Source organism: Myxocyprinus asiaticus, chromosome 15, assembly GCF_019703515.2.
Source record: "Myxocyprinus asiaticus isolate MX2 ecotype Aquarium Trade chromosome 15, UBuf_Myxa_2, whole genome shotgun sequence".
Lineage (NCBI taxonomy): Eukaryota > Metazoa > Chordata > Actinopteri > Cypriniformes > Catostomidae > Myxocyprinus > Myxocyprinus asiaticus.
In genome coordinates, this window is record NC_059358.1 from 40,844,510 (window position 1) to 40,868,574 (window position 24,065).

The 24,065-nt window shown below is 40.4% G+C and overlaps 1 protein-coding gene across 1 annotated transcript in view; it reads right to left on the minus strand.

Annotated features, from left to right (window-relative positions):
* LOC127452615 (ADAMTS-like protein 4) overlaps positions 1 to 24,065 on the minus strand; it is a 72,013-nt gene that overhangs the window by 39,189 nt on the left and 8,759 nt on the right. Inside the window, exons 3-4 of the mRNA XM_051718226.1 lie at positions 16,168 to 16,706; positions 15,273 to 15,936 (exon numbers count right to left, since the gene is read on the minus strand). Of these exons, the coding sequence (XP_051574186.1) occupies positions 15,273 to 15,936; positions 16,168 to 16,706 (1,203 nt within the window). The remainder of the gene's footprint in view (positions 1 to 15,272; positions 15,937 to 16,167; positions 16,707 to 24,065) is intronic.

Consider the following 24,065-nt stretch of genomic DNA (forward strand, 5'->3'; position numbering starts at 1 on the left):
CTCCCGCTTGCTCTTTCTCTATTCCCTCTCCCTCCCCTCATCTCTTTCAGTTTTCCAGGAGGCAGGGAAGGCCGACATGAGGAAAGATGGCTGAAAGGGCAACATCTCCCCTCCAGGAAGGGAGGTTGGGGGTCTGGTGGTGGAGGAGTGTGTTCGAGAAGGGGGGGCGTGGCCGGGCCGTGATAATGCACGCCTGCCGCTGAGTTGACTAATCAGTGGGAGAGAGATAAGGGGGGGCCAGAGATGCCAGTTTGAGAGAGAGAGAGAGAGACGCACGAAGCTGTGTGTGCATCTTTGTTTGTTTTGCAGTTTGTTATGTTTGAGTTCAGTTTGTTATTAAAGTTTTACATTGACTGTTCAGCTGGTTCCTGCCTCTTCCTTGCTCATCTTAAAAACCTTGTTTTTACTTAACTATACCTTAACACTGTAATATAATTTAAATGCTGCACAGATGTGTGCGTGTTAAACATGGTTAGAACAACCTGGTATGTTTATGAGAAAAAAGTGACAAAAAGTGGGAAGAATAGGCCGTGTGAGGAGAAGAATTTAAACAAAAAGATTACGTAAAGCCTCCCCGGAACCGAATAATTTGCAGAGGCGTGTTTGGACAGGTGATAGACAGCTGTCCGATCCCAGTCCCAGCTGAGATTTCAACCCATTTCCTGCCAAATTCCTGCTGTAGTGTCCCATATCATCACTATGGCCTGAATTCTTCAAAACCCCACAAACAATCTCTCTAAAATGGAAGTATTTAGCAGCATCTGTGAAGTGTTTAGTATTGAAAAAGGACGTAGATCCCTCTGACATCAGTGTGGGGACAATGACTGAACAGGGACACGTCATGTGACTGCTTATGGTAAATTTAGTACATAAACCCTCTGGTCATTTGGTAAACTTGAACTCTTCTTATAGGATCAGTTCACCCAAAAACAAAATTTCAGCTCAAGCTCTAATTTCATATGACTTTCTTTTTTCAGTGCAATACAAAAGGAGAACTTTAGCAGAATGTCCATGTTTTTGTTGCCATTTTTGGAGTTTTTTTGGACTGCTACAGTCCCCATTCACTTTCATTGTATGGAAAAGAGATTCCACTAAAAATCTCCTTTAGCGTTCCACAGAAGACAGGGGATTTGGAACAACATGAGCATGAGTAAATGACAGAATTTTCATTTTTTGATGAACTATTCCAATTAAATTGAATTTGATAACCTGGAGATAACATTGATTCTGTTCTTGCCGAAGAACTCAGATTCATTTTGATGTCAGTATTCAGATCACGTGTTAAATTCGCTCATTTTCTCAGTCAGCATTGGAATAATTTGGTACATTTGAGATTAATTCTCTCTTTTGTTTCTGAAAGGCCAATGTGAAGAGATTTAGCCTTTGACACTGCAATGTAAATTTTTATTTAGTGCAGAGAAAGAGAGAGGAAGAAAGAAAGACTAAGCCCACCCTTAGGTCAATGACTTTTCAGAGAAAGGCCTTTTCGCAAAAATAGGTCTGTTTTTACAGAGTTGTAGAGTGGAGATAAAACTAACCATAAACAGAATAACAAAATAAAGAGGCTTATCTACTTTTAAAAAGGGGGAGAAAAAAACTTAACTTTTGTTGTTGAGGCCATGCGTCCAATTAAATTCTATGGTAGTTTGGCGCAAATTAATCTGTCGCTTGGTAGAAACAAGCCAAATTAGACAAGTATGTGCTATTCCTTAAAAAAAAAAACATGAACAATCAAGTTAAGACAAAATACGTACCCAGACTGCATTAAATATGGGTTAGCTTGCACCAAAGATAAACATGGTTTGTGCCGTCCACAATGTGTTTTGTGCAGGGAATTATGGGCTGCCCAGAGCGTGCAACCATTTAAATTCAAGTAATTTTCAGAAAACAAATACTCAAACTACACAGACAAAGTAAAAATTAAGTTAATTTTATTGTTCAGTTAATGTGGTATGAATATTTATTGCATAGTGTTAGTGTCTCGTGGACTCATTCGACATCATCATCCACTGCCAAGTTTCAATTCCAGTACTCAAGAACGCAAGTAACGAGAATGCATAAAAATACCCAGATGTGTTCTTGATCAGGCCGAATATCTAGGATGCATCGAATGGTGACTTGTGGGCAAGAACCTGTTTGGAGTCTCAAAAGACATAGTGGTACTATGGGAGATGAAGGACATTTATCGGCTTGGTCTCAAGAACATTACGTGACCATGGCAACATTTTTGCAAAAACTAAATGAGGTGCTTCATTGCACGTTTGGCTGCAGTTCCAGTGAAATGTCCAGCGGGGGGCGGCAAAAGTGAGTGAAATAATGTCGTAATCAGACAACGTTTTTAATGTGAATATTAGATGGAGGTTTCATTGAGTAAAACGCACCTTCCTAACCTAAAACTTTAACCTAAACCTAACTGATAGTGTCCTAAAACAAAATGAGAAATAAAAAGCACATTTTCTAAAGCAACCACGTCATCTCGTGACGTTTCTATGATATTTTCATGTCACATGTCAGCTTATGTGTTTGGCTGGTCACGAACCACGGTCTCAGAGTCCTAAGTCCAACACTCAGGTGAGCTGCCACACAAGCAAATCATGTTGGAATAAGTGTGTGTAAATGTAGGTGTGTCTGTAATATAAGAATTAAAATGTATCGTTTTTCGAATGTTTCATTATAGTAAATGTGTTTCGATATCATAACATAGCAGTGTGTAATAGAGTAATAGAGCAGAAAATATGTTTATAAAGTCATAATCAGCCATTATACTTGTGATTTGTGTGAAAGTTAATAAAATGCACAATTGTTGTAGCTCCTCTAGTGTTAATTTCACCAGGAAACTGTGACGAAACGTAAAATTCAGTTTGCAAAAATTTTGTTACAGTAACGTTCATACTAGGTTGACATTTATCAGTGTGTTTTCCCTCAAGAGTTTCCCATTGTAAGCTAGTGAAAGTCTGGTGGCTCATAAGTCTTTATACTCAACATTTGTTGTTTTGTTAGGTATCATTTTAAAAGAGTAATAAACACATGGAGGAAACAAGTGTTAACAGACTTTATTCTTTTAACGTGTCACTAGTCCTGCAAAACCTCGTTGGTGTGATGATAGTAATGCTGTTACTGATGTGATAATGCCAGTAGTTCTCTCACTGGATTCAAATGTGCTGTGATGGTAAATTGCACAACAGGAAGATCGCAGCACATCTCAAAGCTCACAATAGATGCGTTCAGCATCTTCTTGTCCTTCCGAGTTGGTTCTTCCAAGGTAGCTTGGCAAGACTGGTCTTCATAAGAACGCAAGTCCGATCTCTGCGTTTTTATCATTGAGAAACATCTAAATATTATATGTTAATAATAAAATAATAAATGTTCCTTTTTGATTTGAAACAATGTGGAAAGTAGTGGTTTCTACTGGTTGACACATTTCTACCACTATAGCGATTTAAATATTATATCGGCCACTCCGAGTAAGATTAATGCAATTCATGGCAACAGAAATACATATACAGTATACATATATTTTTATTTTAAAGATAGTTTTGTTCGCTTTGTATGATAAACAAATTTGATACTGTGTTGGATCCCCACTTGATATCCAAGGTAAAATCTGAGTCATGAATCAAAACTAGTTCACAACCACTGATTCAAATCTCTTTCTGTTTGTTTAGAAACACTTGTTTTCTATTTATTTTCCATGTTCCATTCCACTCTTCTCTATTTATTACCATTTAATCACTCAGCAAAATCCATCCATCCTCATCTCTGCTTTATTACTTCTCTACAGTGTTCTATTTCCCTCTATCTGTTTTTCTGCACTTTATTTCTGTCGTTTGGAGGCTGTGTGTTTGTGTGTGCATGCGTGCATGTTTTAAAACAGTGCTATCTTTCACGCTGCAGTGTAACCATGTCACACCCCCTATACCGAATCCCCCCAATATATTTCATTATGACTATCTTAATTAAATTGAATATATATATATATATATATATATATATATATATATATATATATATATATATATATATAATTGTCTAATCTAATTATTTGAATTATCATGTATTATTTAGATTGAATCATCTTTATTTGGGGGATTTTCTCAGCAAATACTGACTTGTGCAATTAATTGTGATTAATTAATATGATTATATGCAATTATTTGGATTAAAAATGGTTATCTATTGACAGTCCTAATATACATGTATTCCCCAAATAATTGTAGGTGATATATTTAAAACAAAACTGATGCTTCACTGAAACATAAATAGGAACTCTATAAAGTCTCCTGATTTATGAAAGAGTAACCTTTAAGCAATAAAAAGTTTTCAGGAACTGTGTAACAGTGATTCAGTTCTTGTCATGTGATTGGTATTGTCGTTCTAACTGTTCACTTAGCAACTAAAAGACAAAAAAGTGTTTGTTAGACAGAGAGAGACCACAAAACTCTTAAGTGTTTAGAAGTACCACTGCCAGTCAAAATATGTGAATTTGTCAGTTTATGTCCAGTAATCTCACCATTCCCTCAAAACACACTCCAAAACTGAGATAATACCACACACAATACTATGTATAGCCTATAACAAGCATTCAGAGAGGCCAGTCAAAAGTACTTTTCCTGGGTTGCACTTCCATCTGTGGAATTTCAGTGATGGGTTGCAACAAACCCTTTAAGTTAAGAGAAACCAACATAATAAAAGTGTAAGAATATCCTGAATGAATTATGGGTTATATTAAAAAGAAACCCACAGGCAGTGGTGGCAAATTGTCTGTTGTTGCCAATTGCTGTAAATTTTTGAAAAAAAATGTGTGGCCAACTGTTTGGTTCGCCACAAATGAACTGCAGGCTGCGAATTGTTTTTAAAAGGCTCATCTGCAAGTTGTTTGCTCTGATCCAGTGTAACCGAGAGTGTGTTTACACTGCAAGCAAGTTCAGGTAGAACTATTCTTTCGACCACTAAAGATAGCTTCACTAATAATCTTCCAGAATTGTCTCACATACTGAGTAAGCCAAAAAGTCTAGAAGAACTTGATGTAATAACAGAAAATATAAATACAGTCTTCTCTAGAACTCTTGATAGTGATAGTTGATAAAGAAAATTTAAGAAAAAAGTCCCGCACCGTGGTACAATGATCACACTCATGATCTCAAGAGAGCAGCTAGGAAAATGGAGCGCAAGTGGAAGAATACAAAATTAAAGGTTTTCGCGGTGCATGGAAGGATAGTGTCTGTAGCTACAGACAGGCACTAAAAGCTGCCAGGTCAGCATATTTTAGCAAACTCAGAAAATAACCACAACAATCCCAGGTGTTTATTCATTACTGTGACTAAATTGGTTAGGAATAAAGCATTGACTGAACCAGATATTCCGTCGCAGCACAATAGTAATGACTTCATGAATTTCTTTACTCATAAAATTGAAATAATCAGAAATAAAATTGGAACTATGCAATCAACTGTCACAGCACCATAGAAAACAGTGTCTCATAATGTTCCTCATGAGCAACTTCAATCCTTCGCTGTCATAGTTCATGAAGAGCTAACAAAACGTACTGAAACATCAAAAGCCACAACATGTATGTTAGATCCAATACCAACCAAGCTCTTAAAAGAGGTATTCCCTGTAATCTCAGAACCTCTTCTTAATATTATTAACTTCTCGCTATCTTTAGGACATGTCCAAAGAAACTTTAAAATGGCAGTTATCAAACCGCTTATTAAGAAGTCACAGCTTGATCCTAGAGAATTGGCTAATTACAAACCAATTTCAAATATAACATTTATGTCGAAAACACTAGAAAAGGTAGTGTCCTCCCAACTATCTTCATTTCTACAGAGAAATAGTATATATGAACAATTTTAGTCAGGATTTAGGCCCTATCACAGAAAAGAGACTGCACTTATCAGAGTTACAAATGACTTGCTCTTATCATCTGATCGCGGCTGCATTTCTCTTCTAGTGCTTTTAGATCTTAATGCTGCATTCGACATAATAGATCACGACATTCTCTTGAATAGGCTGGAGAATTATGTTGGTATTTGTGGACTTGCATTAGCATGGTTTAGGTCCTATTTATCAGACCGCTACCACTTTGTATGTGTAAACGAGGAATTGTCAAATCAAACAAAAGTTATGTATGAAGTGCCACAGGGATCAGTTTTAGGGCCTCTGCTTTTCTCCTTATACATGCTTCCCCTGGGAGATATTATCAGGAATCATGGAATAAGTTTCTTACTGTTATGCCGAAGATACCCAACTTTATATTTCTTCTAAAACCCAACAAAAATTCACAATTCTCCAAATTAGCAGAGTGCATCAATGAAATGAAAGATTGGATGGACAGAAATTTCCTTTTACTCAATTCCGACAAAACAGAGGTACTAATTATTGGACCAAAAACCTCTAAAAATAAGCTGCTAAAATATAATTTGACTCTAGATGGATGTGCTGTTATGTCGTCTTCTACAGCAAAGAACTTAGGTGTTATATTTGATACCAATCTGTCCTTTGAAAATAAAATTCCAATGTTTGCAGAACAGCATTCTTCCTCCTCAGAAATATTGCTAAGTTACGACACATGATCTCTGTTGCTGATGCCGAAAAACTAATTAATGCGGTCATGACCTCAAGACTAGATTATTGTAATGCATTACTGGGAGGATGTCCAGCAAATTCAATAAATAAACTTCAATTGGTTCAAAATACAGCTGCCAGAGTGCTGATTACAACCAAGAAATATGATCATATTAGCCCAATTTTATCGTCGTTACATTGACTACCTGTTAAATTTCGTATCTGTTAACTACATACAAAGCTTTGAATGGTCTAGCTCTACAGTACTTAGGTGACCTTCTGACATGATATATTCTGTCATGTTCATTATGATCACAAAATTCTGGCTTGTTAATAATTCCAAGAATATTAAAATCCACAAAAGGAGGTAGATCCTTTTCATATATGGCTCCTTAACTATGGAATAGTCTCCCTAACACTGTTCGGGATGCAGACACACTCACTCAGTTTAAGTCTAGACTAAAGTCTCATCTATTTAGCCAGGCATACACCTAATTTATCCATCAACTCACAATTAGGCTGCTTTATTTAGGTCTGCTGGAACCAGAAACCTCTATCATGATCTATAACTATGCATAAACTGAATGGCATCTACGCTAATATTATTCATATCCCAAGGTCACCAGAGCTGGCCAGATCCAGCTCCATTCCTGCTTGGTGTTGGACTCCACTGCTATGTGTCGCTGAGTGATGACAACAAACTACAGCCGGTGCTAGCCAGACATCACTTCAGTCTTTTGATTTCAAAGGATGAACTGATGCCAACTCCAACTGTAAGACATCGGATACTTAATATGCCACTGCCTGAACCTTGGACTAAGGATGGACCCTACCGAACCTCACCGAAATGACCTGCCAGTTGAACTGCGATGCACCTCATTGATCTCTACCTGCATCACCTTTGTCTATTGATGGACTACACTCTTGAAATGGAATACATAGACTATCATTTAATTGCCAACAAAAGCCTTCATCAGCCAACTAACAAAGGACAATGCATCTATGTGAACTTCTGCAGTTAATCCAGGATGGACTTCAAAGACATTAGTCATTAATCTTAAAGTTTATAATATATATATATATATATATATATATATATATATATATATATATATATATATATTTTAAAACACTGGACCTTAAAGGGGATTTTCTCCCCTTTTCTCCCCAATTTGGCATGCCCAATTCCCAATGCGCTCTAAGTCCTCGTGTTGGCGTAGCGACTCGCCTCAATCCCGGTGGCGGAGGACGAATCTCAGTTGCCTCCGTGTCTGAGACAGTCAACCCGTGCATCTTATCACATGGCTTGTTGAGCGTGCTACCGTGGAGGCGTAGCATGTGTGGAGGCTTCACGCTATTCTCTGCAGCATCTACTCACATATCACCACGCACCCCACCAAGAGCGAGAACCACATTATAGTGACCATGAGGAGGTTAACCCAACGTGACTCTACCCACCATAGCAACTGGGTCAATTGGTTGCTTAGGAAGCCTGACTAGAGTCACTCAGCACCCCTGGATTCGAGCTTGCGACTCCAGGTGTGGTAGTGAGTGTCTTTACTTGCTGAGCTACCTAGGCCCCCAGACCTTAACGCTTACTTTATTTACAAATTTTAAACCATGACTTGCACTGCACACAAATAACTAATATTGGCATTATATTCATGTTGTTTAGCCAGAGGGTAACTGGCCCCCACAGTGAGCCTGGTTTCTCCTAAGGTTATTTTTCTCCTTTAAACAGCAGGTGAAAACAGAATCTCATAGCATTATGAGATCAAGGTCTTAGAATAAGTTTGAAGTTGTAATGGGGCCTGGGTAGCTCAGCGAGTATTGACGCAGACTACCACCCCTGGAGTCGCAAGTTCATATCCAGGGCGTGCTGACTGACTCCAGCCAGGCCTCCTAAGCAACCAAATTGGCCCGGTTGCTAGGGAGGGTAGAGTCACATGGGGTAACCTCCTCGTAGTCGCTATAATGTGGTTCGCTCTTGGTGGGGCGCTTGGTGGGCCTCCACACGTGCTATGTCTCCGTGGTAACGCGCTCAACAAGCCACGTGATAAGATGTGCGGATTGACGATCTCAGACGTGGAGGCAACTGAGATTCGTCCTCCGCTACCCGGATTGAGGTGAGTCACTACACCACCACGAGGACCTAGAGCGCATTGGGAATTGGGCATACCAAATTGGGGAGAAAATCTTAAAAGTTGTAGAATTATAAGATTAAAGTAGTAATGTTCTGAAAATAAAGTTGTAATGTTGCGAGAATAAAGTCATAGCATTATGAGAATAAGTGGTAGCATGAGATTGAAATCATAGCATTATGAGAATTAGTGATGTTTCGTTCGTAAACGAATCAGACTTTTTGAACGAATTGTTCTAGTTCAACTCCATACCCTGACTCATATTTTTAATTCACTGACGTCTCTCCCTTGCGAAGCCAATGAGCTCTACTGCTTTTCATGCCTGTAAAGACTGACTTTAGCATGAGCCAACAGCATTCAAGTGTGGGCTGTAAAGGAGAATATCATTGGTTTCACCCATTGAAATGTTGTGCTTTGATGCACAGTGTATGATGTTTAGGCTTTTCTTGAACTTTTTCTTTGTACTGGTAATAATTAAGCCAAGCATTAGACAAAATACAGGAAAAATAAGACCTGCCATTTGTGGTGAAAATGGTTATGGTGTTTAAACTCTATTTTTAAAGTGTCTTCATACTTTTGTAGACATGCCAATTCCATTTGTCTTCCTTTGTGTTGCTTTTAAAGAATTACTTTAGCATGAGCCAATAGCATTTGAGAGCAGACTGTGAAGGAGCATATCATTGGTTGGAACCACTGAATGAATACACCTTTTAACAGAAAGAGTCAGTCATTTCGTTTGTGATGTGAACGAACTGAATGTACTGGTAAACTTGTTTGTGAATGACATGAACAAATCAGACATCATTAACGATGATCTGCTGACCAGGAGGAGGAGCTGAATGTCGTTGTTCATATCGTTAGTCTCATTCAACAAGAAAAGGGGCCAGATGAATTATGAATAAAAGTGAGTGATGACCACATAGCAATATGAGAATAAAATCGTTGCATTAAATTGAAATCGTAGCATAATGAGAATAAAGTCGTAGCATTATGAGAATAAAGTTGTAGCATTCAATTTAAATCATACCATTGTGAGAATAGTCGTAGCATTAGATTGAAGTCATAGCATTACATTTTAATCATGGCATTATATGAATAAAGTCATAGCATTATGAGAATAAAGTTGTAGCATTAAATTTAAATCATAGCATTATGAGAATAAAGTCATAGCATTAACTTTAAATAGTAGCATTATGAGAATAAAGTCATAGCATTACATTTAAATCATAGCATTATGAGAATAAATTCGTAGCATATGATTGAAATCGTAGCATTATGAGAATAAAGTCATAGAATTAGATTGAAATTGTAGCATTATGAGAATAAAGTCGTAGCATTAGATTGAAGTCGTAGCATTATGAGAATAAAGTTGTGGCATTAAACTGAAATCATTGCATTATGAGAATAAAGTCATAGCATTAGACTGAAGTCGTAGCATTACATTTTAATTGTAGCATTATAAGAACAAAGACATAGCATTAAAATCAAATCAAATCAAATCAAATCACTTTTATTGTCACACAACCATATACACAAGTGCAATAGTGTGTGAAATTCTTGGGTGCAGTTCTGAGCAACATAGCAGTCGTGACAGTGATGAGACATATACCAATTTACAATAACATCAAATTAACACAACACAATTTAAACATCTGTTATACACATAATTACACACAACACAATATACAAATAATAACATACAATGTACAGTATACAATACACACAATATAGAATACACATTATACAATAAAAAAAATAGTATATATAGTATATATAAAATGTACAGTAGGTTGTATTGTACTGTATTGACATTCAGGCTGTCGGTTGATAATCAGTTGCCAGTGTGTTGTTAAGAGAGAATATAATTTATGTTTATTATCCAGTGTGAGATAATAAGATTAATAAAGTGCAGTGCTGATGTATATTGATCGTGAGAGATCAAGAGTTCAAAAGTCTGATTGCTTGGGGGAAGAAGCTGTCATGAAGTCGGCTGGTGCGGGTCCTGATGCTGCGATACCGCCTGCCTGATGGTAGCAGTGAGAACAGCCCATGGCTCGGGTGGCTGGAGTCTCTGATGATCCTCCGAGCTTTTTTCACACACCGCCTGGTATATATGTCCTGGAGGGAGGGAAGCTCACCTCCGATGATGTGTCTGGCAGTTTGCACCACCCTTTGCAGGGCTTTGCAGGGCTTTGCAGGGCTTTGCAGGGCTTTGCAGGGCTTTGTGGTTGTGGGTGGTGCTATTGCCATACCAGGCGGAGATGCAGCCAGTCAGGATGCTCTCTACAGTGCTGGTGTAGAACTGTGTGAGGATGTGGCGGTTCATTCCAAACTTCCTCAGCCATCTCAGGAAGAAGAGGCGCTGATGAGCCTTCTTCACAAAGGCCTCAGTGTGGACAGACCATGTGAGTTCCTCAGTGATGTGGACACCGAGGAACTTGAAGCTGCTGACTCTCTCCACTGGTGCTCTATTGATGGTGATGGGGCTGTGTTCTCTTTCTCTTCTCCTGAAGTCCACCACAAGCTCCTTTGTCTTGCTGACATTGAGGGAGAGGTTGTGTTCCTGACACCAGCGTGTCAGTGTGCACTCTACCTCTCTGTAGGCTGTTTCATCACTGTCAGTGATCAGACCTACCACCGTCTTATCATCAGCAAACTTAATGATGGCATTGGAGCTGTGTGTTGCCACACAGTCATGTGTGTACAGGCAATACAGGAGTGGGCTGAGAACACAGCCCTGTGGGGCTCCAGTGTTGAGGGTCAGTGATGAGGAGATGTTACTGCCCATTCTAACCACCTGGCGTTTAAGCCCAGAGCCCGGAGTTTCTCATCAATCTTGGAGGGCACTATGGTGTTGAATGCTGAGCTGTAGTCTACAAACAGCATTCTCACATAAGTGTTCATTTTTCCAGGTGGGAGAGAGCAGTGTGTACTGTAGATGCAATGGCATCATCAGTGGAGCGGTTGTTGCGGTAAGCAAACTGCAATGGGTCCAGTGAGAGAGGCAGCACAGAGCAGATGTAACCTCTGATTAGTCTCTCAAAGCATTTGCTGATGATGGGGGTCAGAGCAACAGGATGCCAGTCATTTAAGCAAGTGATTTTGGATTGCTTTGGAACAGGCACAATGGTGGACGTTTTGAAGCATGTGGGGACCACAGACAAGGAGAGGGAAAGGTTGAAAATGTCCGTAAAAATACCAGCCAGTTGGTTCGCGCATGCTCTGATGACGTGGCCCGGAATGCCGTCTGGACCCGCGACTTTACAGATATTCACCTGTCGGAAGGATCGGGTTACATCCGCTACAGAGACGGAGAGTGAACTAACCTCTGTAGCTTCAGCTGCGAGAGCTCTCTCCACAAGGGCGGTGTTATTTCCCTCAAAACAAGCATAAAAAGTATTTAGCTCATCCGGGAGAGAGGCAGCGGTGTTCATGGCGGTGTTTTTATTCCGTTTAAAGTCCGTGATGATATTAATTCCCTGCCACATGCTTCTTGCGTTGGTGGTGTTAAACTGTCCTTCAGTCTTGTTCCTGTACTGCCGTTCTGCTGCTCTGATAGTTTAAAGAATAAAGTCGTAGCATTATGAGATTAAAGGTATAGCATAATTAGAATAAAGCTGTAGCATTATGAGAATAACGTCATAATGTTATGAGAATAAAGTTGTAGCATTATAAGGTTAAAATACTAACATTATGAGAATAAAGTCATAAGGACAATAACATGTGAGTGATGTGCTGGAAAACAGAAAAGTGGAGCACTGGTTGCCATTTCAGATTTCACAAAAGAGGAGATTTGGGAATGTCTGTTTGGTTCTTTCTCCTGAATAAATTACATTTTCTACATAACCGCTGCAGTCTCCAGATACCAATCTTGTAATTTTACGACTTTATTCTTATAATGTTACGACTTTACTCTCAAAATCTTTTTTCAATTTTTAGGTTTTATATTTTAATGTGACACTAAAATGGTATCATAATTTAATGAATAATAAATTATAACAGAATAATCATTTTTGGATGAACTATCCCTTTAAGGATTTTCATGCAACCGGACACTGACCTGCAAACTGGGAAAACAGTCACAGCTGCAATAAACCTGCCCTGTTCAAAAATGCAATACACAAAATAGTTTTACTGCACTTGTCCCATAACTTAAAAGGCTTTAAAACTATACACCAGAAAGCTGTGTCCCAGTAATACAAACATTATAGCGTGTGTACATGTATCCAATTTCTAAATCCTTCCTTCGAAAAGTGTGTCACTTGTGTACAGTGTGTCACCCCACCAAATGCAGGAAACTGTTTAACCACATAAACTTGACCGCAGTTCAAAAAGTACTAACTCTTTTTTTTTTTGAGAGCTCACTCTGGGCTGCTGGAATGGCCTGGAGATGTATAATATAACTACCTCCCAGGCTGATCCTGGAAAGTTGGATTGAAGGGAATAGGGTGATTTATTTGTTTACTAAGAATCTGACCCTTGCCAACATTCAGGGGAGTGAGAACGAGGCAGAGTTCAAATGAACCAAGTAGATCTGCAGTAAAAGCTAAAGAAAATGAGTATTGTCAAGATTCTGAGAGAGATGGAGAAATAGATGAAGAATGAGCTCCTGGAAGAGGGGGAAATCCAAATATCGATTTGATAAATGCAATTGGGCGTTGGGCGCAGTTGGGCCCTAGCAAAAAGTGTTTGATGCAATTTGTCAAAGAATTTGTGGAGGTTTGCGGAGCATTTTACTCTGTGACCATATGCTACATGGACTTCTACCTCTGTTGAAAGCATCTCCATGGTTAAATCTGCAACTCCCGCGTGCTCCCGGGAATGTTGAAGGGGGAGAATAGCGTGATGGATGCCGTGACTGCCAGGTCTCCTAAGCAACCAAACTGGCCTGGTTGCTAGAGAGGGTAGAGTCACATGGGGTAACCTCCTCGTGGTCGCTATAATGTGGTTCACTCTCGGTGGGGTACATGGTGAGTTGTGCGTGGATGCCGCGGAGAATAGCGGGAAGCCTCCACACGTGCTATGTCTCCACAGTAAAGCGCTCAACAAACCACACATGTAGCGCAGCCACAGAATGAGAGTCACTCACAGAAGACACATTCTTGACAGCTGGACAAAGCACAACAGAATGCAGGGATCTCAAGAAGTGATTACTACTGGGGGGGCCTAGGTAGCTCAGCGAGTAAAGATGCTGACTACCACCCCTGGAGTCGAGAGTTAGAATCTAGGGCGTGCTGAGTGACTCCAGCCAGGTCTCCTAAGAAACCAAATTGGCCCGGTTGCTAGGGAGGGTAGAGTCACATGGGGTAACCTCCTTGTGGTCGCTATAATGTGGTTCACTCTCAGTGGGGCGCGTGGTGAGTTGTGCGTGGATGCCGTGGAGAATAGTGTGAAGCCTTCACACGCGCTATGTCTCCACAGTAACACGCTCAACAAGCCACATGATAAAATGCGTGGCTTGACAGTCTCAGACGCAGAGGCAACTGAAATTTATCCACCCAGATTGAGGAGAGTCACTACGCCACCACAAGGACCTAGAGCGCATTGGGAATTTTTAAATTTTTACTTTTAACTTGACAAAGCATCCTAAAAACATGATGCTTATGACATTTTCTTCAGAAACTGTAAAAATCTCGTTTGCCATGAAATTGTGGAATTCAGGCATCATTCATAAATGCATGCATTTCAGATGTAGCAGTAACATTTACATTTAGTCATTAAGCAGTCCGCGTTTATCTGATGCGGCTGACAAATGAGGAATATAACAAGAAATTTGTCATACAAAAGCCAACAGTATCGCACTGCTAAGTTCCAAGAGAAAGCTAGAGTAGTACAGGAAATTGAGCAGAGAAAGAAATGCAAAAAAAATAGTTCAGGTCATTATGATGTGAATGGTAAATATTTGGTATTAGAAAGATTAAAGCTGTCTGAACTGGATTAAACTCTGATTAGTCCATTTACAATGTTGCAGTTAAAGTGGCAGTATACTATTCTTTTTTAGCATTTTATCATATTTTGTTATTTTAAGTCCACTTTTAATATTAATCCATTTATTTAAAAGACTAAGAAATGCTATGACTTCAAATTAAATTTATTTAGTTTTAATAAAGTTTTAGTTTTTTTAATGACCATTTTACATGAGAACTATTCCTTAATATGTAAATGTGGCTGGGAATTTTTTAAAGGAATAGATCACCCAAAAATCTTCACCCCTCTTCATTTTTGGGTGATCTATTCCTTTAATGTACTCAGAATTGTGATGGCACAACCATGATTATTTCTGAACAACCTGTTTTTCCAGCTTAATTTAAAAAAGGTGTTTATGGACAGGGCAGATTTGTCAATATATGTCTATATTGAACTTTTTTATTTCAAAATAGAAAGCAAAACACAGTTTGCAATGATATGGCCCCTTTAGTTTCAAATTCCACATGTTAAATGACCCACCAACTAACTACATATAAGAGTACAGCAGATAAAAAAATAAGAAAGAAGCCTAAATATTACATTTTTTCATACTACTGTTGGTAAAAATACTCTGCACATTTCCTGTTTGTTTCTTACCTGTAGACTGCACCTGCGGTACTCTCTGTCCTTGCCAGAGCACCTGTAGTTGCCGGGAGCCGCTGATGCCGTCCAGCCCCTCTCTGCATCATTTCTGGGTGGCTGGGAGCCGTTGTGCAGGACCCAGGGTTCAGGGTTGGGGTTTGTGGGTGTTTGGATGAGGGGGCGAGGCAGGCTGTAGAGAGGAGGGTCTCTGGGAGTGTGTGCTCGGTGGATAGTGTGTGTGTATGAGTGTGGGACTTGTCGAGAAGCACGACCGTCAATGCGTTTGTCACGAGCCGCGAGTGCCGGGCTTTGTCTCTGGGTCGAGGACCGGAAATGGGCAATTCTCTCTCGTTCCTGCGTTCTTCCTGCCCGTCTGGGCGTCTTGCTGTCACTTGGTCCCTCAGTTGCAATATCACTCCTCTCCATGTCCATCTCTTTCTCTCTTCTCTTTTCTTTTGGTTCTCTGTTGATCTTGGCTGCCTCTGTTTTACTTCTTTCTACATCTCCCTCTATTTTGTCGTCACGAAAGTTGGAATTAATGTCTACAGCATCGAGACTGTCTGTGGTGGTGGTGTTGTGGCGGCGTGTGTTGCTCACATGCCGGTTTTGTCTGTGTAGGGGGAGAGAGAAGGGGACCCTGCCATACCCAAACTGTCCAGGACGAATAGAAGAACTAGACCTGGCGTGACAGGAAGAGAAAGAGGGAGAGAGACAGAAAAATAGGGTATATGAGTATGCTAGGAATAGGGCTGCACAATTTGGGCAAAAATCATAGTGCAATTACTTTGGCAAATATTGCAATTGCTATTTGAACTGCGATATGATAAACATTTCATGCTTCTCATACTTCTGCTGCTAAAATATCAAAGCAAAAAAAAAAAGAAAATCAAAATCAATATGAAACGGCAACCTCCTGCTGCCAGTGCTGACAGCTCTTCCTCCTGCATGACTAGACGACCGTCCGGGAACTCTTCCGTGCTGACTGTACGGATTTGAAGAGGATGAGGAAGATGAAGCTGAAAACGAAGGGGAACGGTAGACTGAAACTGGCTCCTGATTGGAAGGGCCAAATTTCACTGGCCCAGCACTACCAGCTTCATTTCGGTAGAGGGGTAATCCAGGATTCTGATTGGCTGGGAGAGGTGGAGAATAAAATGGAGGCCTCTCAGCAACTCCTGCACCATATGGAGGGGGCTCGTTGCCAGGATGCATGGAGTTGTAGTAGGGCCTGACAGCGGAGATCACAGGGGTGTGGTTTGGGACACCTGGGGGCAGGTATGCTGGCCTGTTCCAGATGAGGGGCGGGGTTTGGGGCGGTGGCATGCATTGTCTCCTCCTCTCAGACACACCCACTCCACAGCTCTGAGAACACTCCGCCCACTCGCTCCATGGACCCCACACTCCTTCAAACCCCTCCTCCTCTGCCTGACGAGACTGCCGTCCAGATACCTGTCAAAAGAAGGATAAAGACCTTTTATAATTATGTTCATGCTGCATGTACAGTATATATGTTGACGTTATCTGTAACAAATATGCAGCATGCAGTGGTGATCAATCGTTTTCCATGACTGATGCAAGTATTACGCTGGTATAGCCTATACAGTCTAGTGAAATCAGGGTTGGGAGGGTTAGTTTTAAAATGTATTCCACTACAAATTACAGAATGCATGCTGTAAAATGTAATTTGTAACATATTTCATTAGATTACTCAAGGTCAGTAATGTATTCTAAATACTTTGGATTACTTCTTCAGCACTGGTAGATTTTTTCACTTGTTTTGACTGTAAACAAGAGAATAACAAGTAGGGCTGTCACGATTATGAAATTTGGCTGACGAGTAATTGTCAAACAATTAATTGCGATTATCATGATTAATTGTCTGTCTTAGGGCTCTCACGATTATGACGATTAATTGTCTGTTTTATGGCTTACGCGATTATGTTGATTAATTGTCATTCAAATTGACATACTTTTGTCAAATGTGCATGTGTGCTTCATAAACCTTAAGTAATTTATTCATATTTACCTTTTCCATGATTTCCTTTAAGGCTTTAAAAACCTATGAATGTTATATTTTATAATGTTTTATAAAAATTATATTTTAAATATAAAAATATTTCAAAATACATAAATATCTGATTCTCTTTTATGGTCAACATTAGTCTTGGTCCATTTTGCATTTACACTCTTGCTGTTGGAACCCAGCTAACCTGAATAGCTATTATTATTAGATATGATTAATATTACTAGATATTATAATGGAATACAGTTACAAATGTTTTTTATTTTGAAAACATAACTCCATTAAATGTATTACAAATGTATGCATATGTAAAGCACAAGAGAGATGAACATTAAATGGCTGACATTAATAAAAAAATAAAAATTGTAGAAAATATGTAGTTAAATATTATTGTTTATTATTATTATTATTATTACTGTATTACTCCAGTCAGTTGGCCTGGATAATATTTGAGTCTAACACTAACATGCAGTGAAGATCTATGTGCACACTTTTTCCACAGCTCTCTGGAATACTTGATTCTAATTGGTCAATTTATTATGCTAAAGTGAATTATCCCTTATATCCCTTATGTTTTACCACTGTAAGCAACCAACCATAGTTCATTTTGTGTTTTACGTCTTTTTGGGGGGGTTACCTAAAATAAATGAAACCACAATAACTAGTGCAGATAAATGTATTCAAATAGTGGGGCAGTTGTACAGAAAACACACTTGCCATTTTTGTGTGCAATATGCATTAAATGGTCACTAGACCTTATTCATGGGCAGAATAAATTTGTGTGTAATTCAGTCATAAATCAATTCTTTTTTTATTTTATTTTTTTATTTCCCCTTTTCAATCTGGGTGGCGGAGGACAAGTCTCAGTTGCTTCCTCTTCTGAGACAGTCAATCCACGCATCTTATCACATGGCTTGTTGTGCATGACACCGTGGAGACTCACAGCATGTGGAGGCTCATGCTACTCTCCGTGATCAACGTGCAACTTACCATGCGCCCCATTGAGAACGAGAACCACTAATCGCGACCACAAGGAGTTTACCCCATTTGACTCTACCCTCCCTAGCAACTGGGCCAATTTGGTTACTTAGGAGACCTGGCTGGAGTCACTCAGTACACCCTGGATTCGAACTCGTGACTCCAGGGGAGGTAGTCAGCGTCAATACACGCTGAGATACCCAGGCCTCATAAATCCATTCTTAAGTAAAAAGTCCAATCGAGTTTTACCAAAAATTCACACACAAATGTATATTGCTCGTGTTTCATGAATATGGCTCAATTAATGGACTGTGGGTGGTCTGTGGGCGTGCTGTCGGAGACTGACACTAAAAACAATGTAGACTGATCAATGTATCAAATCACATACTGCAAGTCTCAAGGTTATACAAGCAAAACCTCTACAATGGTCTTGAACAAGACAGAATGATTCTCCAAACCACACCCAACAACAAGCAAGTCGAAACACATGTTTTGTTCTTCAGCGCTCAGTCATGAATGACATGATCACTCTGTAAGAAAATAGGCATAATGAAACTAATGGAGTGTGCTACATTCAGGATAAGTCTGAACTCTGGAGCTCAGCCCAGTGCAGTGACATTCTTCAGAGTGCTGGACACAGATTTGATCTAATTCCCGTTACTTATATAACTGCATTTCATCAATCACAGGAGCAAAGAATTTGAGCGTCTGCAGGGCAGGCAGGGGAAGGAGGGAAGGGACCAACAAACAAAAGAATCCATTCATTCCACAAAAAAGAGAGAGAGAAAAAAAAACAAGAGCGCAAGGCCTGTAATGCACCTCTGATCCTCTCCAAATTACCATCAAGGTCACACGACGCCAAGCCTGCGACTGGATGTATGTGTGTGCATGAGTGTGTGAGTGTACTGGTACGTACTAAGCTGTAGTCTTAGGAAGCTAAATTGGACAAAACCTCCCTTTGGGGACGTTCTCATTTGGAAAACAATACATAAATATATTATGTTTTTGTGAATTCTAAAAATGCAAAATGTTTAAAAAGAGTTATAGTTATAGACCCAGCCATTAATTTTTGTTCTCTGTAGATATTTATATTTCTGCGAGATCATACTGTACATGCCACAGCTGTAAATCTTAGGGTATCTTACAGTTTTTCTCAGTCACTTTGGCTCATTTTTTAAATAGACTTAACATTCTCTAAACTGTAAGTACAATTGTCAAAACTGTTTTATGGGACATCTCAACTCTATTGCATGTTTGCAGAATGTAGTAACTCACCCAAAACATTTAATTCATGCTTCAAAACCTTGTTATTGTGTCAGTAAATTGGCCAATGCCACCAAAATGAGAAATTGTTGTTTTTTTTGTCATCGTGTGAGCCGTACTGGTCAAAATGTTTAGATGTTTTTTCACCATATCAGTCAACCCTGGAAATGTTTACTGTTTACTGCTTACTGTACTATACAAGAATGTCAGTTTTGTCTAGCTGAATGCTATCGTGTATCACACTGAGCTTTTTAGATACTGATTTCAACAGTAGGTAAAAGTTTGCTGGGAAAAGTCAATACTGTACAATACTGTAGTACACAGAAAAAGGATATGCACATTTGTATGTATACAGTCAATTTTATTTTGTAGCAATGTGTTACATGTAAACAGAACATTTACATTTGCATGTCCATTTTTACACATTTCTTACATGTAAAGACATATGAAAAAACCTGCAGTAGTTCTGTAAAAAACAATAAATTGTACCTCCTCACTGTACGTCACACTACAAGTTCCCATCTTCTTGGAGGACATCCTGTCGTTCTTATTGGTCTGGCCAGAGATTTAGCAGACATCATAAACATTCCATGTCATAGATATTTATGGTATATACGTGTATGTCTGACAGATTTTGAAAAGTGAATGGATCATTTTGCATGTGATGGCTCAAACGATGAATGTTTAGAAGTTTGTATTTTACTAATGAAATTTGTATGACAATTTCACTGAGAATCAACTCATCAGTTTTGATCAGCAAGCCATGTGCATTTAGTTATTGTGCAAACTGTAGACAGTTGTACTTACTCTTTTGCACACATGTGCCAAAACACGTGCAATTTGCTTAAATAAATAAGAAATTCAAATCTGGTGTGAACAAGAATCTAATTGTTCAGAGATTTGAACTTATTTTTTTGAAAAAAATTATTCTCATTAAAGAATGGAGCCAAAGCGACTGAGAAAAACAGTGAAGTGGAAACCCTGGGCTTTTCAGAGATACCAAATGTTTTGAGGTTTAGCCATGACAGCTTCCTCTCCTTGGACTTTAAATATGTCTGATACCACAATTCAGCATATTTTATGGAAAGATTAACACAAGGTGTTATTTTGAATGGAAAAAAAAAACATTCCTTCATTTTAACAGAAATTGAGTCATAGAGGACATCAAGTAAAATATGAATAAAATAGATATTTTTTAAAACAATTACTGTTATACAGTATGTTTCTTATGCACCAGACACTGTTGTTATGTTAAACAAAATGAAATAGCAAAATCTGAGTCTCAGGAGGATGTAGTAATTATAAAAACTTTATATAAAAAACAAAACGGATGGACGGATGGACAGACGGACAGATGGAAGGATGGACAGATGGAAGGATGGACAGACAGAAGTCCATGCTAAGCTAAAAACAAACCCTAGCCGGCCGGCTCTCCCGTCTTTCCTGCTCTCAAATGTCTGCTCCCTGGACAATAAATTGGACTACATCCGACTCCAGCAGATTACACGGTGTGAGTTTAGAGACTGCTGCGTCTTTGTTTTCACGGAGACATGGCTCAGCGACAGAGTTCTGGATGCCGCCATTCAGCTAGACGGACTCGCCTTGTTTCATGCCGACAGAAATGCAGCTCTGTGCAGAAAGGCTTGCGGTGGTGGCTTGTGTGTTTACATTAACATGGAATGGTGCAAGAACTCGGTACTAGTTTCTAGTTACTGCTCATCGCTGGTGGAGTTTGTGACTGTTAGATGCAGACCATTTTATTTACCACGGGAATTCACATCTGTCCTCATAATTGGAGTGTACATTCCCCCAAGTGCTAATGCTTAGGAGGCGCTCTGTGAACTGTATGGGGCTATTAGCGAATGGCAAAACACACGCCCTGACGGACTGTTTGTTGTCGCCGGAGATTTCAACCATGCGAATCTCAAGTCAGTGCTCCCTAAATTCCATCAGCATGTGGACTTTGCAACGAGAGGGGCGAACGCACTGAATCTTGTTTACAAAAACATCCCCGACACGTACTGTGCGGAGCCCCGCCCCCACCTCAGCTACTCAGACAACATCTCTGTTATGCTAATCCCAGCATACATACCGCTCATCAGATGCTCCAAACCGGTTCTGAAACAGGTGAAAACCTGGCCAGCAGGAGCCATCTCTGCTCTTCAGGACTGTTTTGAGCACACTGACTGGCACATGTTCAGGGAGGCTGCCACTGATGGCGACTCCACCAACTTGGAGGAATACAAGGCATCAGTGACTAGCTACATTAGCAAGTGCATCAGTGACGTCACTCTCTCCATCACCTCACGCTCCAACCAGAAGCCGTGGATGACTGCGGAGGTACATGCACTGCTGAGGACCCGAGACTCTGCTTTCAGGGCAGGCGACAAGGTGGCCCTAAGAATAGCGAGGGCCAAACTGTCCCGGGCCATCAGAGAGGCAAAGCACGCACACGCCCAGAAAATCCACAGCCACTTCCAGGACAGTGGCGACACGCAGCGCATGTGGCAGGGCATCCAGGCCATCACCAATTACAGGACAACATCACCTGCCTATGACAGTGATGCCTCCCTTCCAGATGTGCTGAACGACTTCTACGCTCGGTTTGAGGCGCAGAATGACGTGGCAGTGAGGAAGACCACCCCTCCTCCCAACGACCAGGTTCTATGTCTTACCACGGTTGATGTGAGGAAAACTCTATGAAAAATCAAATCACGGAAGGCTGCTGGACCAGACAACATTACTGGCAGATTGCTCAGAGGATGTGCAGACCAGCTGGCGGATATTTATTATCTCCCTGAGCAGTGCCGTCATTGCAACATGCTTCAAGGCCACCACCATCGTCCCCGTGCCGAAGAAGTCTTCAGTGTCCTGCCTCAATGACTACCATCCCATTACACTCAAACCAACCATCATGAAATGCTTCGAGAGGCTCGTCATGAGACACATCAAGACCCAGCTGCTCCCCTCACTGGACCCCCTGCAGTTCGTGTATCGTCCCAACCGCTCAACAGACGACACCATCGCCACTACCCTCCATCTGGCCCTCACCCACCTGGACAAAAAGAAACGTACGTTTGAATGCTGTTCATAGACTTCAGTTCAGCAATCAACACAATCATTCCTCAGCACCTGATTGGAAAGCTGAACCTGCTGGGCCTGAACACCTCCCTCTGCAACTGGATCCTGGACTGGGTGACCTCAGTCAGTCCGGATCGGGAGCAGCATTTCCACTGCCACCACACTGAGCATGGGGCCCCCCAGGGATGTGTTCTCAGTCCACTGCTGTTCACTCTGCTGACTCACGACTGTGCAGCAATGCACAGCTCAAATCACATCATAAAGTTCGCCGATGACAAGACCATGGTGGGTCTCATCAGCAAGAATGACGAGTCAGCATACAGAGGAGGTGCAGTGGCTAACGGACTTGTGCATAGCCAACAACTTGTCTCTAAACGTGGACAAAACAAAAGAGATGATTGCTGACTTCAGGAGAGCACGGAGAGACCACTCTCCACTGAACATCGACAGCTCCTCTGTGGAGATCATCAAGAGCACCAAATTTCTTGGTGTTCATCTGGCATAGAACCTCACCTGGTCCCTCAACACCAGCTCCATAACCAAGAAAGCCCAGCAGCATCTCTACTTTCTGCGAAGGCTGAGAAAAGCTCATCTCCCACCCCCCATCCTCACCACATTCTACAGAGGGACTATCGAGAGTATCCTGAGCAGCTGCATCACTGCCTGGTTTGTAAATTGTACCGTTTCGGATCGCAAGACCCTGCAGAGGATAGTGAGGACAGCTGAGAAGATCATCGGGGTCTCTCTTCCCTCCATCATAAACATTTACACCACACGCTGCATCCGCAAAGCCACCAGCATTGTGGATGACTCCACGCACCCCTCACACAAACTCTTCACCCTCCTGCCGTCTGGCAAAAGGTGCCAAAGCATTTGGGCCCAATCGGTCAGACTGTGTAACAGTTTCTTCCCCCAAGCCATCAGACTCCTCAACACTCAGAGACTGGACTGACAACACACACACTCAACTGAACACCATCCGACTCCCTTTGCAATTTTGCAAATTTCTGTATTATCTACCCGAATTTTTTTGCTGCTACTGTATTCATAAAATATTGTACTTAATTTCTTGTCACATCTACCTGGCTGCTACCCCAATAACTGCTATGTCCATATATAGTATAAGCTTATCTGCAGAATATTATGTCATAGTATGTTATGTTTACATTTTACATCTATTACATTACATCTATTATACTGTAATATCTTTTTGCACTACCTGTTTCATCTGACACTTTCACACTAGAACTGTGTACTGGTCGGTGCTGCACTGTCTCTTGCTGTTGCTATTGTCCTGTTTCAGCAATTATTGTACCGTCTTGTACTGTTTGCACACGTTTGCACATGCACTGTGGAAATGTGTAGGTCTTTTAGTTCTGTGTAGTCTCATGTAATTCTGTGTTTGTTTTATGTTGTTTTTATGTTGTTTTATGTAACACCATGGTCCTGGAGGAACATTGTTT